Genomic DNA, 20,473 nt, shown 5'->3' with positions numbered 1-20,473 from the left:
TTTATAATCTGTATCTCATATCAAAATGTAATTTAATATGAGATTCATTTAAAGAATAAAATTACAAAAAAAGAAATCAATTTTTATTTAAACAAATTGTTACACAAACGTTAATGAATACAAAACATTCTATAATTAGTTGTAGAAGTTTAATATTAAATATTGATTTAAATTTTGACAGAAAGAGATCAAGAAAAATATTTAAAATTTTGCACGCAATCGTAGAGCACACTAAACAAAATAAAAAGACAGAAAGTGAAAATACGAATGAGACGGTAAAGAGCGGGAAAAATTAGGAAGAAGAAAATAATGTAGTTTTATTATATGTATAATATTAAAATAGTGAAATTCAAAACCGTAGGAGTCATATAATGCTTATATGGACTTACAACCCTCCTTCGTTTTTCATTTTTTCATACTTCACAAAGAAAAAGGAAAAGAGAGGTAAAAATCCCACAGTGAGGCCATAAATTGACCAGTTAAAGTATTTAAACGATAGATCATAATGTAAACACGAATCCAACCCTCTATAACTTTCCAAAAGATAAGCTCTAGCGTTGATCTGTGTTTGTTGCAGTTTCTGTGATCAAGAAAAATGTACCGTAGAATATAATGTATGCGCGTGGGTATTTATTTCTTACGAGAAAACACATCAGTATGTCCTATTTTACATGTTTGAAAAACTCATAAGTCCTACATTTAAACACCACAGGTGTGCACAGTGTTTTTTATATTTTGATTTATAACTTTTTTCTTGGTTAATTTTATGCTTTTCATCTTTTATTTACGTATATGTACAGATAAAATTTGTCTAGACAACACTTTATCGAAAGAATCAATAGCCTTTCATTCTGTCATCGGAACAATGACTAAAATATTTAAAAAGAAAAAAGGAAAGCGATTGAGAGATAAAGAATGATTGAAAAAAAAATAGGGACCATTGAAAGAAAATTAAAATAGATAAGTTTATATATTTTGTTCCAAGTTTTTCTAACAAATTCAGTATGTTTAAATATAACATATTTTTGTTATTTTTCTTTTGTTTGTGATCAAAACATAAGTTTACTTTCAAGTAAAAAAAATTCAATATTTCTTTTGCTATGTATATTTTTTATAGTCTATATTTAATCGGTATCTTTTAAAATAAGTTATTCATAACATTTTATTATAAATAGAATAAATGGTCATGAAAATTGTACTAACTTTTTTACAGTTTATCAAAAAGGTAAAAAACGTGAAGGTTAGTTACATAACTGTTACAGATTTTGAACCTAAATTATATAAAATAAAAATTATATTCTTTTAGAAGTTGTAATAAGTTTTAAAGATAATATGTTAATTAAATTATTTCATAAAAACCATGATTTTGATTTATTATTATAATGAATAAATTTTTAAAATATAATAATTTAATTAAGACCATATGTCTTTTAGTTCGATTTCACACATAACTAGTTATATAAACAATCTTTAGAACTATATTATAAAATATTCTTTTAACAAATTCATAAATTTGTCTGTTATCAATAATAAAAATCAATAAGAATAATTATTATAATACTTAATATCTACTTTGTTTTACGTAATTACTAATTAATTTTACTTTTGAAATTTTATTTATTAATTGCTTGTACTAAACATCGTCATCTTTATATATAATGAATGTCTATCTAAATGCTACATCTTCATTAATAATTAAGTAAAACTTATCATCTTTTTAATGAATTTTATTTTAATTTCATTTATATAATATTCTAATGTATTAATTCATTCAAATAGTATTTTTTATTATTTCATAGCTTCATTAGTTTAATTTTATATTTAATCCTATTTATTAATAAAAGTAATCATTTGTACGAGTTTAAACAAAATGGAGTAAATTAAATAGATATTCAAAAACATAATTATAGTATGCACAAAATATTTGTATTATTCAAAGAAAGAGGAAAAGTTTAGGTAAAAAATAATATATTTACTCATTTAACATTAAATCATTTATTCAACATTATTATCAGATTTAAGAAGTATTTAATAATTATGAATAAATTATAATTATTGTATAATAAACATTTGTTTTATTGTGTAAATGTTATTATTATTATTAATATTTTTGTAGATTATTTTATCAAGATTATCTTAAATTGTTATAAATATAACGTTATAAATATATTTAAAAATTTTATATTTAAAATATGAACGATTTTAAAAGATAAATATGGCAATACAAATATAATTAAAATTGTTTTTAGTGAGCGGGAACAGTGCTTTATATTGCTTTATGTAAATGATATTTAAGCTTTGTACAATCGACTATTTAGAGTGAAATGTTTCCACAAATTTTTGGTAAATTGTTCTAATTTGGAAAATTTTAATGTGTATAACAATATGTTTAGAACAATGTTATTATAAAGTATTAATATGACCTAGTTTATAAATAAAGGAATATTTGGAAAAACATTTTTAATCTATTTGAAGCTAACCATAATCATTAATGGATAATGGTATTTCAATTTATACATTATTTTCACTATATATTTATGTGAGTGTTTGTGCGCGCTCGCATGAGAGAGAGAGAGAGAGAGAGAGAGAGAGAGAGAGAAAGGGTAAGGAAAAGAGTATGTATGCATATATAATATATGCATATATTCACAATCCAAATTAAGGAAAAGGATGCTACGTAGTTCCGTTTTAGTTTAAGCAAAGAGATGCTTGAATTGGGGTTGAAAAAGCGAAGAAGTAATCGTAAATCATTAGTGTCGATGTGCATATAGACTTTAGTTATGGGGTTTTATAACGTTTCGGATTTAGATATCATAAAATGAGATTAAGAATGAAAAAGATTTTATACAAACTAACCTTCCTAAGCGGATAGTCCATTGTACTCTTATAGCAGTTAATGATTCGTCCTCATCCGGTGTGTACGCCGCATATGCACACTTACAGCCTGATTCAGTAAAGGATATGATTGTATTCATATCGTAATGTGCAAGGGGCTAAAGATATGCGATTGACAGAAATTTTTTTTGAAAAAGAGAATAATATTTATTAGTTAGTAATGTACAGTGAATGTAAAAATATAATATTTACTGCAAATTAAATGATGTAAAACAAAGATACTATTTGAGTTTTAAAAGAAGTACATTTGTTAATTTTATTTAGGGAAGAAATAGTTTAGATAGTGAAGATAATTTATTCCTAATCTTCTGATTATTTATTGTTATTATTTAATGATCATAAATATTTATATGTATGATAAAATTTATAAGTTATTATGTTCATATAAGTTATTTTTATAAAATATAATAGTCTACTAACATTGATGTTTTTTTCTATAGCAAAAAAAGTACATATTTATTTAGCTGATTCCACTACAATAATACATTTATTCTTTGAATACATTTATGAAATAAAGATCGTAATTAATAATTCATAGATACGCACGTATATTTTGTACACATAAACGAAATAATATTTTATCATTTTAAAAATTTATTATTCTAATTTTTTATCAATAATAAATATTTATAATAGCTTGTTGACTTTATGTTCTATAAAGCTGTCAAAATGATAAAAGATTAAAATTATAAAATATAAATTATAAATATAAAATTATCAATATAAGAATATAAAATATAATTCCAATTTAAAACTTATAACTTATATTAATTTTTTATAATATCTCTAACAATAGAGAATATTTTAGTTAAAAATATAATAAATGACTAATAATAACAAATTTAAAAAGAAGAGATACCGCGGATTAAGATACTGACGAAAAACACAAAGCATAATGATTCAATAATCTCAAAAGGAACACGTGCCAAGCGGAAGCAATTCAATTCCTGAACCGGTATTATGCCGTGCTTCCCCTAATTTATTGTCGACTTTGTGACTCAAGTTCGATGTTGTGAATTTTATTAATAAAATGACCGGAACTCTCATACATTAAATATATTTATACACTACACAAACACTCGATGATGTTCCTATAAACATTTTTTAATATACCTACGCGATACAATTTTTTTTTTAATTTTTGCTTTCTATTCATTTGATTTTATCGATAAAAGAAGTTTTGTAGTTTTAAGGTCCGGTTTTGTTCATAAACAGATTTTTATGAGTAGTATGCTACTTTTTATGCACTATATAACTGATTATTAGTGTGATGTGTTGGTATATTAATTAATCATGATTAACAATATAAATGAAATAAAATGTTATCTGTTAATATATTTTGTAAATAAATGAGATAATCAAATTGAAATAAAAAATATTAAATATATATTAACCAAACATTTTTATAATTGTATATGACATAATAATTAATTTTTATTTTAAATAAAATTGAAAAAATATATCGACTCTGTATATTAACTTTTATCATTAATTGTATTGAGAAACACAAAATTTCATATTTATAATTTAAATAATTATAATGATCTAAGAAGGTGATTATTATGATTTCAAGATTTCAAGATTGAATATTATTTACTTTATGTAATATTGACTTTGCAATTATTCATAATTAAAAAAATGAAACAACATTTATTTTTATATTTCATATAATCATCTAAATAACTTTTATAATTTATAAATGTAGAAATGTATAATGCACGTCCACACGCACTCGCATGAGTTCATTTAAACAAATACAATAATTTAATAAAAAAAGAAATCATATATGGGTTTGATATGTATATATGTATGTATATAGACAGTTATATATAGTTTCGATATTTAGTAATAGTCATACAGGTAGAGTTAGATAATATGTTTTGGAGGTCTATGGAAGTATCGGGTTAGTGTAGAGAGAAAGACACGAAGCCAATGAAAATAATAAAGAAACAACATAGCAGACACCATACCAATATGAATGAGAATAATACATTGAGCTTCAGATAGACGTTATTTACAATGAAACGAATAAGAGTGTTAGACATCATTTGGCAGGAGGGGGGTAACGGGGAGAGTTTACGTAGAAAATTGTGAAAAAACTAATATAATACTATGACATTAAACAAGCAGTGTTTTCAAGTTTCATTATTTGTTCATGCATACAATATTTAAAGATAAAAAGTCTACTACTTTTTTATTTAACAATCAAAGATTAAACTCTACACCAACTGAATCTAATCTCACCAACCACAGTCTTTCCGCTGCTCAATTCATCCTCTCAAATACATTCGTTAAATATTTCTGTCATGTAATTCAGTCATTACAAGCAAATGCATTTAACTTAAAATGAACTCATAATAGAATTAATATACAATCTATCTATACAATTTAAAATTGTCTAATAAATCTTTTACAAGATTATTTTTTAAAAATTATAAAAGTATATTATTGATTAAATGAGAATAACTTAAGTTGAAGCTAGAAGTTTTATAATATTCAATGATTTTTACTAGTTTTATTTTCTAGGTAATACCTAATAGTAACTAGAATGTATGTTTGTATTTTTCAAAGATCTTATATAATAATTTAGATAATAATTATTATTCATAAATGAATTAAATTTTTTTCAAATGATTCTGCAGTAATGATAATAATTCGAATTTTCAACCTACAAAAATTTCATTACATTATATTGCTAAAATCAAGTAAATTTTTTTTTATTGTTATATTATAATATTTTCTTACTTATATTCTACATTATTGGTTACTTATACACTAGTAGATAGGAAGATAATGTATAAAACACTTATGTTATAACTGATTCAAATTTGTATTATGAATATAATTTTATTTCATATTAAAATTATGGTAGATGTTAATACAAAATTATTTATATATTATATTTTTATTATAGTTGTATTATATTTTTCCTTATTTTAACATATATAAATTTAATTTTATTAATCTAATTAATCGAAAACTCTGTTCTTAATTTCATAATTAGTATTAAATAGTCAAAATATAAAAATATAATTCATGAATTATTTTATTTTATTATAATAGTCATTTTTAATTTATTTATTCTATTCTTTATTTGAATATTTCATTTTATATTATTATATATTCATCAAATATTATATTCTAACTTCAAAATTAATACTTTAATAATCAGAAAATATAAAAAATGAATTTATTTCAGTTTTACTGCAGTAACAGTTATAATATTTATAAATATATTATATCTACTTCAATAGATATGAATATACTAATTACATCTAATTTATTTATAATGAATTTTTTATTTGAAAAAACACAGGATTTTCTTCTTAATTTTAACATAATATTCATGGACATACAGGGTAATATTTAAAAATTATATTTATAATATAATATAAGAAAATTATATAGATATATAAATATTTACTTTCATAATAAAGGAAAAATGTTACAAACCTGTACTTAGCTTATGTAAAAAAAGATTTGTACTTGTTAATGCTGTGTTGTAAATGTATCGTGATACTGTATCATTGTAATCACTACTTCGCGGATGAAATTTTAATAAAAATTGTTATAAATTAATAATTTAAACTATGTATAAAATATAGCCTAATCAAATTATCTATTATTTATCTAACTGAATACATATATGTTATTAATATATAACTTTTTTTAGAATTTAATTTATATGATTCAATCGAGTTTTATCATATGTTTAAAGAATTACGGTATATATATATATATATTATCAATTTATAAACAAAATTTTCAGCTTGAAGTTACTTTTATGAATAATTTGTATTATACTGAGTTATCTAAAATATAAATATTTATGTTTATTAAAATACAAATTTACTTACTTGGCAAAAATAAACGTTTCATTGTCAAATATTATATTTAATAGATAGAGTATCTTTATTTATCTTCAAAATTTTAAGCGAAATGAAATAAAATACGAATATGAAGATATAATAAATCAATACATAATTATGGAACAGATCATCTCATATACGTCCTCTACGATTGATTCAGTCGCTGATCTAAGTAAATATTTACACTAAGATTGTAGCCAGGTACACTAGGTTACAAATATTTTTTTTGTTTTATAGATTAATTGTTCTCGAATTTTTTTAATCAGTATTTGCGTTACTTTTCTAATAATACATCTAATAAAAGATTTTCCATTTTTCAAGTTACAAGAACTATTTTGCCTGATATTTGAACTACATAATTAGGCTTTTTGAGATTCATAATAATTTTCAATAAAAAAAACTTATAAATTATATTTGTTATAATATTATTCTTACTTTCACTTACATGTTTCTAAATTTAGAGTAATTTATTATTTTGGAAATCTGTTGAGTATCTTCGATAATATATTTCTACTTTTAATAAAATGATTATAAATATTATATTCAATTAAAAAAAAAAAAAAATTTTATAAAATAATAATATTCATTTATTGATGGATAATATAAGTCTAAATTGAATATAAAAAACTACAAAATTAATGAAATACGTAATTAACTCAGATGAGTTTTAAATAATATACATATAAATATATATATTCAGGTATATTTAAAAATTAATTAATAATGCACTTGCTATATATGTTATTTTCCGTTAAACTATTTTTAGATATGCGCAGTAAAAAATTATAGAATAAGTCTTTCACAATTTAAATAATAATTAATTGATTAAATAAAGCAACCTTCTTATTTGAATTAATATAGATGATTAATTTTATCTAAATATGATTGTTAAATAAATAAAAAACAAAATAATTATATTAAATAATGTAGAGATAATGTAATAATTTTGAAACGTATAATATGCTTAGTAATATTTTAATATATAATTTTTCTAATAAAAAGTTTTATTGCAAATTGAATAAATAATTTTCCTCTTTTTAAAAGAATAGATTATAACATGTAAAAAAGAAAAGTCTAAACATATTTTTATTTAACGTATATTAAAAAATATATATTTATTTATTGACCGTAAAGTAGAAATTGTTATAACTAATAAAATATTCATAAAATTAATAAAATACTAATAGAAAAACTAATAAAATCTTAAAGGTGTGAATCTTAGAGGTTTATGAAAGATACATTTTTTATTTATTTTATATAGATATTTAAATCTTTATTTTGCATAGAATAATATTATTATAATTTACGATTTTATTCTTTTATCCATACGCTTTAAATTTCTTTAATAAATATAGTAATTTTATTACTTTGTGCAATGTTGAAATGTGTAATATTGAAAAATATCTATATCAAGCATATATATTAAAGACTTCATTTGAATAATAAATTAATTTATTAATACTATTCATATTTCATCTATACTAATCAAGATACTAATACTAATCAATTTATTTTGTATCAATTTATCCATATTCATACTATGTTTATTGAGTAATTTTCATTAATACTATTTACATTCATTACATATTCATTATAAATTTTGTAGTGATGCTAATAATATTATTTTATATTCGTTTAATAGGTTTTCATTAAATACCGATCGACTGAAATTTTTATTAGTCAGAACAGTATTGTAGAGATACAATCCTCAGTTTTCTTTGGAATTAGATTACATCTCTAAAATATGTACACACAAATATTTTTTATGCTTTTCCTTTTCCTTCTTTGTTCTGATCGGTTCAATTCCTAAGGTTCGTGATCTATAGAAACATTAATGTCAAATAAACTTGGATAATTGATACTTGCTTATTCAAGCTGTTTATACAAATTCCATTTTACTGCGTTGATAGATATTTGCATTTGAACAGGAAAAGTATTTAAAAGTTAATGCGAAGAAATAAAGCTCAACAATTAATTCGTGAAAATTCTAACTTATTTGGGGCATATAACTTTTAGATATACTTATTCTTGTCTATGTAGAATACAACCATTCGAATATATCTATTAGTTTAGCCAATACATTGAAACTATTTTTTATTTTAATAGGGCTATTAAAAAATTGAAAATTTTATTTTTGTGTGTGGTTACATAGTAGAATAAAAGTGATTATTGAATATCATTTTAATTCTAAATCGACGTGTATTTTAATGCATTCACAAGTGAATATTAAAATTCCAGTTTACAAAAAATACTCAAAAATACAAAAAAAGGGATAGAACACATATATATAACATAAATATTAACATATAATGCATATCTTAAATGAATGAATCGACTTAAGAAGACTGAAAAAGCAATTTTAGTCTGTTATAATTAAAGAAGATACAACAATAATTTGAAAATCCTAAGTCTTGTAATTATATTTATAAATTAAAAGTATATCTTTATAATAAAATGTATATTCTAAAATATAAAATGTTCATACGATTTTAATAATAAAAATTAAATTTACTGAATAGAATTTCATTTTCATTTTATTGAAGGTTTTATAAATAATTGAATATATTTTACAGATTCAATTTTTATTAGAAAATTTTCTATAATTGAAATATATATTTAAATAGTTATACATTTGAATGTTAATGAACAATTAAGATTAATTAAAAAGATTGTTGTAAATATTGAATAAATAATATTTAGATATATAAAGTTCATTTATAAAAATATGTAAGTAACAAAGTTAATTTTCTATAAATAAATGGAATTACTAAATATTGTTTTCTTATGATTTTTTAAATGCATATAAAAAACTTCGTTTAAATTAGCTTTTCTGATACAATTCTTGTATTGTAATGCTATTTAAAATATTATATATAAAGTTGTTTTTTTGTTGGATTATAATATTAAAACCAAATAGTAATAGCGAATTTTATTTATTGAAACTTTTAGACATAATTTTTTATGACAACATATTTTGATCAAAACTACTAGACCGATTAGCCATGCTTCCATGTGATTTATGTCACAATATAAATAATGCTGTATTGCAATAATGTGGTTAATTTACTTGTTAATATTATCTTTTTGATAGAATCTATTGACAAGAATGAAGTAATGCGAGGAAAAGAAAGAGAGAAAGCAATTGTGGTATTGATGGTGGAAGTGAAAGCAATAGATGAAAGAAGATAGAAAATATTTAATTCTTTCTACAGCCTATGTCGGTAATCTATAATACACACACACTACATCTTGGGCTTGTTACGCAGTATTAATTATTCTTCTTCTTCAAACGAGATTTTGAACTTTTTCTTTTACGGACGATGTTTAGATATCTAATGTTCAACTCCTATTACGCACTTAAAAAATCTGTTTTACATACATATTTAGCTCATTTAAAGTTCAAACATTTTACAAATAGTCAAAAATTAAATTTTATAATAAATAAAGATATAATATATTGCAGGTATTGTAATTTTCCACAGATTTTATTAGTATTTGTTTTATTAAAGGATTAAATTTCTATATGTTCTATATGTTTTAAAATTTTTTATTCTATAATTAACAACATAAATTAAAGTTACAATATTTAACGTTTTAAATTTTATAATCTTCTTGTTGTACTTAAATATAAATTGACGTTTATATTTAAAATTTAATTTTCATTTATGTATGACATTATCATAAAAAGTAATAATAAATATACTTTAATAAATTAACCTAATAAAAATAATAATTATGATGTTTTAGTAATGAAACCTGCATATTAGTTCGGCAATGTAGTAGAGTTTGCATAATTTATTGTGTCCTACTAGATTATTCTGTTAGAAGTTTCATATTAAATATATTATCATAAACAGGATATAGACATTGTTTTACTTGTATTGTTTTATATCTGGAATGGCAAATAAAAATTTTTTTAACTTGGCCCAAACCACTTGCCATAGAATTGCCACTTGCAAAAACCTGTCTTGCAAAAAAGTTGCTTTATCACTTACCATAAAATTTTTCTTGCATAGCGCCGGCAATTAACGATAATTCATAAAATTAATTTAAAGTAAATAATGAACGGCATTGTTCAATATCTGTATCAATTTATTCTTAATTTCTGTTTTAATTTTATAATTTTTATAATCCTTATAAACATTTTTTAGTTTGTTTCAATAATGTTATTTATATTATAAAAATATCTCCATCAATAGAAATATTTTGTATAAAATTAATATATTTGTTGTGTCTATTAATATTTATCATAAACTAATATTTTTAAATTTAAAACAGCATACAAATAATAATAATTAGAGGAAATATATTTTCAAATTTATAGATATTTATTAAATGAAATATTGTTAAAAGTAGTTTACGATTATTTATAATATTTAAAGGGAATTTTAAAACGAAGAGAAATTGATAATTTTATCTACAAAATTTATTATTATTTTATTTTATTTTAATAAGGTCATTAAGTTATATTAAGTCTAGTTGGTTTTAATCAGAGTTCAATATACATTTATGTCGGTTAAATTCAATATAGAATTTGTATAATCAGGTTTTAATAAGAATTCCATATACATTCTAATTGGTTGGATGAATTTTTAATTCTTTACAATCATTGTGGGTGTTTTCTGATGTACCATTTCACTGTTAGCGATTTTTTTGTAGTAACGAAATAATTCAATATCTTTTTTTTTAATTTTGTTCACATAAGCTATTATCTAATTTAGATTGTTTTACTATACAAGATCACTTTTTGTATCAAATTATTCTCGGGATTAAGTAATAATTTGTACAGGAAAATGATAATTATTTAATATTTAAGCTAAGTTAAAAGTAGTATATTATATACTAATATATTCAATGTACTAATTACACACATTTATACAGATAAATACTCATAAACTCATTCACATACACACACGCACAATATTATTATTATTATGATTATTATTATTAACATATAAATTGCAATAGACAAATACCCAAACGGCGTTTATATTCTTATAATAAATCTTACATTAAATCATATATAAACCTAATTGCTATTAGTGTTTATAATGCTTATATTTAATCAATCCTCATCGCATTATATTTATAAAAATGCTCCAAATCAATAATGCAAGAAAACATCTCTTGAACATTAAAATTTATCTTTTACCTATTAAACAAATATTTGATTTGTAAAATTTATAAATATTCTTAATAAATTTTACATTAATTTTTTATGCTTTTTCAAGAAAATTAAAATTAAAATTTTTCATTTATGCATTTTTTGAATTAATTCCCTTTATTAAAAATAATAATTTGAAATAAATAATGCATTTTACAATTTTTTACTAATTTAGTAAATATTAGGTTATTTTAGTAAATTTCTCGTGCCATTAAATAATCTTAATTTAATATCAGTATTTGTATTTCCTTGATTACTTTAATTTATGATTGACTAAATGTTTCATTAAATTATTTCAATGAAATTTTTCAATTAATATTTCGTATACTTCGGAACTTAACCAAGAAAAAATGTATACTTTATTTTGAAAGAAATTTTCATACTTTTATAATTTTGAAAGTATTTTTCGATTTTTATGTATTATTCATTACGTAGTTAGGTTTTAAAAAATCTCATTTTAAATATTAAATATAATATATATATTAAAAATGGTAAAATTTTATTATTTATTTATATTTGTGTTATAATGTATCAATTCTGTAGCATAATTTAATGGAATGATCGAATATAATAATATAATAATATTTAGGTCATTTTACAATTGTTTTTTCTTTTTATTTTTGCTTTGTCTGTCCATATATATTTCTATCCATAATATTATGTTTTGATTCATTAATTACTTGAAAATATTTGGCTTAGAAAATTTTATACTAATTCTAATTAAATATTACAATCTAATGTTACCATATAAAAATAAATCTTTATCATGCAAGGAAAAATTATAGTTCATGATTTTATTAACGGATGGCAGCACATGAAATTGAATACAAAGTATATTGAATGAATATTTAATTTATTTAGCATTATTGATTATTTAATTAGCATTTATCAATTTTTTTTTTAATTTTATAAAACTCATCTTAATTATAAATTAGTAGATTAATATAATTACATTTAATTAATATAATTACATACAAATCAATATAATTAATATAATTTGGTATAGTTATTAAATGATAAAATATAAAAATATAAAAAATAAATTAACGAAAATTGTTATCAACGAAAATTATAAATAAAATTATTATTAATTATTAGAAGAAAGTATTATTTGTATTTGTGCCTAAATATTTTATAAGTATTTAATAAAAGATCCTTATTGTAGAACTAATAGAAATTAAAAGAATAGAAAATAATAAGAAGATATGTTGATAGGTTTAAATTTTTTTAGACAATATTATGTTTTACTCACTTATTAATAATAAAATTGATATTGAAAACTATAGCTATAGTTTTTAAATATAAGTTAGTTACAGATTAATAAATATTAAATATTAAATATTATTAAATATTTATAACACTCTATAATATTGAAATTATTACATTTTTTATATATTATTCAACTAAATTTTTTCATGAAATTATGTATTTACAATAAATTTACAATATATCGAAAATCAATGGAACCGTATAACGCTGTCGTTATAATCATGCTATCTTATTTTTATTTAAGATATGTAATTAAATAATAAATATGATAGTAAATTAGAAAATAAATGAGCAAAAACATAATTATTAATAGAGATTGTTTCGTTATCGTAATAATTAAAACATTTTATTATTATTGCAAATAATAAAGAAATGAATACTTTAAGTAAAGTATTCTATAAGAATCAAAATTTTTTTATCACAAATTGTTGATTCTTCGATATCATCATATAAATATTATCTTATGGTGCTTATACCAGTCAATGTCCACTTAATCTCAATGACTCATTAATTCTTCTTCAAATTCTTATGTCACTTTTTTATTAATTTAATTCAATCATGCTGTTCACAATTTACTTTGTTTATTTTTCATTCAATATACCTTCATTCAATCAACATTCAATACAAAATTAAAATATTTATTTTCTATATGAGTAAATATAAATAGTGTAACTCAATTTCGTATTTTCCTGTTTTCTCGTGCTAATAATATACGAAATATTAATAAGAGTATTTTCAATATAGAAAATATCAAATATTTGTGAGATAAATTCATTTAATTGATGTAACCCTACCGTTTGAAACAACAGTCGAGGCAATTTGTTTTTGTTTTTTTGTTATACTATGATTATTGTCTTCTAAGTTTTTATTTTAAACTGTAGTTGTCTGAAATTTTTCTCTTTACCTTTGAGGACTGTTATGCATCATTAAAACAAAAGGCTTTTCAAAGTAATAATTGTAAATTTTTTCTAATTGTGGTCGTTCAATTTAATTTAACACTGTCTATCTTTGATTTTTATATTTTTCACTTTTATACTTATAAATTACTTTCTATTAGTTTTCACTTTTATGACACGTCGCACGAAATCCTTGTATATAAATTATATATTATTGTGTACACGAACTCAGCAATACTTTTTAAAGAAAACTTAATGATCGAAATGAAATAGTATAGGTAGAACCTTGCATTTGTAATAAATTATCTCCTGGAACAAATCTTGAAGTATGTGAAAATAAATAATAATAGGAAAGCATTATCTGTTTTGGAAACAATCTATATATTGTGGAATACGTAAAGCAAAAATGGATTATATAAAGTAAATTTCCAAACAAAATTCACAAACTGGGTTAGTAATCATTGAAGCACCGCTTGACCAATGCTTTTCAATGGGTAGAAACAATGCAACAATTATGTATGACAATAGCTCATGTATCTATTTTAAAAACTAAAATAATTTTAAATAAAAAAAAAATAATAATTCAATTCACTACTTAACAGCAAAGAAATTAAAATAATTATAAAAAAAATATTTTTTTGCTTTAATTTAATTTTCTTCATAATCACTGTACTATTTCCATAAATGTAACTAATTATTTAATTCAAACAAAATTATTGTTAGTTTTTGCTAAAATTAGATATTAAGATATTTATAAACATCTATATTTCAATACAAAGACTATAATTATTTCATAATTGCAGCCATTTTATATCAGAATTTTTTTCTAAAATGTTTCTGACGCACTTATTTTCAGAAATAGCAGGAACGAGGCTCTTCAGTTACATAAGTATATTTACAGGTAGTCAAAAGTCTCTTCGGCAAGCCCTTTAATAATCATACACATTTATTTGCATCTTTTCAAAATAGCGCATATTGAAAAGCATATGTAATATTTTGATACTTTTGCATTCAACATCCAATCGAATTTATTATAATGGAGAATATACAAATCTAATCAATGTGTCAGTTAGGTTTAAACATTACTGCTATATATTATAATCCCAATTGTGATGTTTTGTTTATTTTTTAATTACTTGCATTTATTAGATACACGAATTATTTGCTTGTTATGATATTTATTAAATGTTCTTGTAAAAATATTTAGTAAACTATGTATTATATTCATTTGTATTAATAAATATTTAATGTATGAATTAAAGTAGAATCAAAAACATATACGTAACAGACAGTATCATTTAGGATTTTTCTTATTCTTCATGGTAACTACTACCGATTTCCACCATTAAATCACCATCGATTGGAAAAAAGAAACACTGTATATAAATTATAATAATTCTCTAATTAAGAAAAGGCGTTAATGTATGAATAACATAATGGTTGAGTTTTCGTCACACCAATATTAAAGCTGTCAAGGAAAACGACAGTTTTACGTATTATAACTCGATTATTCGCAGCTCATTTAGCTCATTCATCTGTATTACACCACAATATATCAATTTTCCGTCGCTACTCATATGGAGGCACTGTATATGTCAGATGTACGAATTCAATGATATGCAATTTGATTGCTTGCCTCATTTTTAACAATGTATTTTAGTAAATACATATATGTTGTTCAAATGATTTGCGTTATCTATTGTCACATTATTCCGTAAAATCAGCGTAGAAGAATAATGTAAATGATTAGCATATTGTATTATTATAAAATTTTGCTATGTCTATCCTTTTTCAATATTTTTCATATTTTTCACCCCTATTCATATAAGTCGATAAATATTTTAGCGACAGTAAAATTTTTACTTGTATTTTATATAGCTTAATTTTGCATAAGCCTATCATTCTATGAATTCTAAAATTTTGCATATATTTTGTAAAATACTATAGTTTATATATAAGATGATTTTATAGTACACAATGAACATACGTGTGATATATGAAAACATGTTTTATTATAGTAAACTAGCTTCACTGAGAAATACATATACGAAAAATCAATTCACATGAAATTCTATCTTTTACTGGAAGAGCAGCATTTAATGTCCTTTTAAAATACTATTATTTTTAACAGTGCATACTCAAATTTTTAATTGACTATATAAACATTTAATAAAAATTATTATCAAAATTAATTATGTATATAAAATGATTTATTTGAAACATATAATGCTAGTCAAAGATTTTTATATCGTCAAATTTACATTTAATTTGCAACATTTAGGTTTATCTTTGTTTTTTATTTTCAAATGTTATATGTGTTAATGTTATTATATGTATTTACACATAAATATACAATATATATATATATATATATATAAACATTCATTTTGAATAATTATATTATTAATTACTAAATTATTAAAAATATTATTTTCTGTAATAATAAAATATATTTCCAAAAATATTTCAAATCATATTTTATATGACCATATTGATATAAAAGTTATGAATAAAAGTTATTTATTTATAATGTTATTTATAGTTTCAATTTATGATAATTATCAGCATCTATTTTTTATAAAAGTAAAAAGCATTTAATCTATTGATTTCATTCAGAATATCAAAAACGGATGTATTCATTACCATAATTATAACATGTATGTGCATTCAAGCTTAAAAACGCATCCTATATTCTTACACGTAAAACTGCCAGGTTTACTTTACAAATAGGAGGTTCATAAGTTATTAGCAAAATATTTATTAGTTAAATGTATTGCTTAGAACTCAAATATAACCTGTTTCGTTGCAAATTGTGTATAAGAATTTATAAAATTAGATATAAATTAAATAAGTATGTATTTAAATATGAACATTTAAGTAAATAATTTCATAGTAGAAGAAAGTGTTGCGATTGAAGAAAATATTTCAACACTTTATTGTAGTTTGAAGTAGATATATGAGAATGCATTGTATATATTTATGTATACCTACTTTACTTTAACGTATCCTCCATAACTGATACGTGGAGCATAATATTTATACCTGTGAGTCTATATTTAAATGTGTTAAAGTTGCACTTGAGATAAGCAAGAAAAATACTTTTGCTATATTTTCTATGTTTAATGTCATCACGTTAAGAAATAATTAATCATGATTATTACTTGTACTATTTGCATCAACTCTTATTTTGATTGAAACTAAAGTTTTAAAATTCTTTTAAATACCAATTAGTATCATCATTTTTAAACACAGATGAGTGCCTCGTGATCTACGCGTACATTTCCGTATTCAAATGCATATTTATACTAATGATTTCTTTCGGGATTTTTGTGTTTTTTTAGAAATAATCAATTATTTTGGATAACTACGACATGAAAAATACATTTTAGGAAATACAATGCTATGAAAATTCATATATAATTACAAAATCACTTTCGGCAACTTAATAATTATTTAAGTGAAATAGTTGCATAAATAAAATTAAAAAAAAAGATTTTAAACATTTCATTCTATAACAGGTGCAAAATTTATTTTGAATTTTGTGGAGAAATCATTAATATTTTATTAATGGGATTAATAAATATTTGCAATGACCTTGAGATCAATAGATTCAAAAAATTCAAATATTATTATATCGATTGCATATTATTTATAGTGAAAATGAAAAATTTAGTAAAGTATATAAGGAACAAGATGTTGGCATAGGAACTAGTCGTACGGGTCAGAGAGTACGTAAAAGAATTTAGCGCTTAACAGCGGCTCAAACGAGGGAGAGGGCGTGGAAGAGAAGAGTAAAAAGTGAGTCGCGTGGCGTGCGTGCTGGGAAAGAACAAGAAAGAAGGGTGCGAGGGTTGAATCCGGAGAAAGGGCATTACAGCAGTAGAGTTAGAAAAGGCAGAGAAGGCAAAAAAGAGAAAAGAAAGAATGGTGATATGGGCCATGGAGTAGAGTGGAGGAAGGTGAGTGCCGGCAGAGGCCGCCCGATTCGACCGCTTGCCAGGCCATGACGAAAAGGTACTAGGCGGTAAGTCTAAGCCGTAGGGAAGGGAGTGACGCTAGCAAGTGAGAAGCCTAACGTGCAGATTACTGGCGTAAGAGAGAGATCGCAGAAGGGGCGGGCTTATCACACTGGTACAACCCCTCGTGATGTACAAAGCGACGGCCACCTTGCCGCAATGGCCAATACGTGGTCACACCGTAAAACTTGGAGGGGAACTCGACAGTGACGCGCATGACAGGCCTAACCGCTCTCGAACGACTGAGTCGGGAGCTCGGCTGAGCTCCGACACGAAGCAGTCAGTCGTTCTCTGTACCACGATATGCATAACGCATGAGGGCCTATTCGAGATAGTTTTACCTTCGGTTCTCTCTTTCTCTCCCAAGCACTTTTAGTTATCATTAGTCATTTTTCGTACGACGGACATTCGTATAAATTTGTTCGTGCTCATTCGTATAAATCGCGAGCAGAGAAAGAGAGAGGAAACGTCTAGTTGTTAAGCTGCAAAAGCAAAATCCAAGCAGGTGGCAGGTAATAGTGGTGAATAAGGTCGCCCGGGCGACTAAATTTTATTACCGAGCAGAGTGCGCGAGAGTTGATTCGATCGAGTGTGTGAATGTAGATGGGGTCGAGGGTTTTGGCAATGGTGCGATCAATGTTGATTCCAACCCCTAAAAGAGAGGCCCAGTGCGGGAGCGGCTTTGTCGCGCTCAGTGTCCTCCGAATGTGAGGAACAGTATCATACTCCTCTGGTTGCGGTCCGAAGAGTGTGGAAAGAGGAGTAGTAGTAATAGTAAGGAGAAAATTATTACTACGAATACCAACCTCAGTACCATTAATAGTAATCGAAGCACAAACCTGCGAAAGTTCAATCGCAGCTTAGAAGCCTGCACCCAAAAACTAAGTAGGTAGATGGCCGCGACCACGTACATGCCAATTAGCAGCGCAGTTTCGTCCGAGTTGGATGGCAGTACCGGACCTGCCAGCGGCATGAACATCGGCGTCGCCGGCTATCCGTCTGGCTCGCCCCGTAGCGCAGCCGACGCCGGCGAGATGAAGTACATGCCTGCTCCCCAACATCATCATCATCATCATCACCATCATCAAATGAATTCCTCACCATCACCTAATGGACTGTCGCATCCAGGAGGTTTATCCGCAGCAAACCCCTGGGCGAGTTTGCAACCTGGAAGTGATCCTTGGGCCGCTTCTATGGGTATGCATCATGCAACACATCATCCGCACCATCATCCACACCAAAGCAATTCAGCATTGGATGTAAAGCCATTGGCAGCTGCTGCAGCTGCCACAGCTGGTGAGCCTGGTGGTATGCATCACCGTGGTCCTCATCAATCTCCTGGTATGGGGTCACCCCATTCGTGGCATGCACCTGTTGTATCTTCAGGACATTATAATCCAGGGGGTGGATCGCCTTCACCGGCTGCTCTTCAACAGTATCATGCAGCTATGAATGGTATCTTGCATCATCAACCTCATCAACATCCACATCAATTGCACAGTCACCAAACGGGTCTACCGCACCATCTACGTGATGCTCATAATCACAGTCCACCGTCGGGTCATCCGCTACATCAGGGCCATGCTCTCGATAGGGACCACAGTGCTGGTGAGGAAGACACACCGACTTCCGACGACCTTGAGGCCTTCGCTAAGCAGTTCAAGCAGCGACGTATCAAACTCGGTTTCACTCAAGCCGATGTTGGGCTCGCTCTAGGCACTCTTTATGGTAACGTCTTCTCACAGACGACAATATGTAGATTTGAAGCACTCCAGCTCAGTTTTAAGAACATGTGCAAACTTAAACCACTACTACAGAAGTGGCTCGAAGAGGCTGACTCATCGACGGGCTCACCGACCAACATCGATAAGATTGCCGCACAGGGTCGGAAACGCAAGAAGCGCACTTCGATCGAAGTCTCGGTCAAAGGTGCTCTTGAGCAACACTTCCATAAGCAGCCTAAGCCTTCCGCTCAGGAGATTACTTCCCTTGCAGATAGTCTCCAGCTCGAGAAGGAGGTTGTGCGTGTATGGTTTTGTAATCGGCGACAAAAGGAAAAACGCATGACGCCACCAAACACACTGGCCGACGGCATGATTGAGGGCTTGCCATCGGGTCATCAAGGTCAACCTGGTCTTCATCAAAGCTACCACCCACAGGATCACTTACATGGCTCCCCTATGGGCCATAGTCACAGTCCACCAATGTTAAGTCCTCAAGGTCTAACTGCGCACTCGCTGGCAGCACACTAGCGTTCGCCGGGGCCTCCCCCGTCGGGTCTGGGCGCGACCTCGCAGGCGGGCTCGGAGGCCGCGTTGCCGCCCTTTTATCATCACTACCTCCAGGCGCGTTCAGCAGGATACG

At 25.2% G+C, this 20,473-nt stretch overlaps 1 protein-coding gene across 1 annotated transcript; it reads left to right on the top strand.

The window, feature by feature from the left end:
* The first annotated feature begins 18,539 nt into the window (after positions 1 to 18,539).
* On the top strand, positions 18,540 to 20,466 carry vvl (ventral veins lacking). Its single transcript, XM_011504029.1, has one exon. The coding sequence runs from the start codon at positions 19,003 to 19,005 to the stop codon at positions 20,359 to 20,361; it is 1,359 nt and encodes a 452-aa protein (XP_011502331.1). The 5' UTR covers positions 18,540 to 19,002; the 3' UTR covers positions 20,362 to 20,466.
* Positions 20,467 to 20,473: the final 7 nt, after the last annotated feature.

Source organism: Ceratosolen solmsi, unplaced genomic scaffold (genome assembly GCF_000503995.2).
Source record: "Ceratosolen solmsi marchali unplaced genomic scaffold, CerSol_1.0 scaffold26, whole genome shotgun sequence".
NCBI classification, from domain to species: Eukaryota; Metazoa; Arthropoda; class Insecta; order Hymenoptera; family Agaonidae; genus Ceratosolen; species Ceratosolen solmsi.
Note: the sequence above shows the minus strand (reverse complement) of the source record. Positions and strands in the feature narration are given on the sequence as shown.

What these genes read in the sequence shown, in the direction of transcription:
- vvl (XM_011504029.1), top strand. Translation starts at nt 19,003, where the DNA reads ATGGCCGCGACCACGTACATGCCAATTAGCAGCGCAGTTTCGTCCGAG.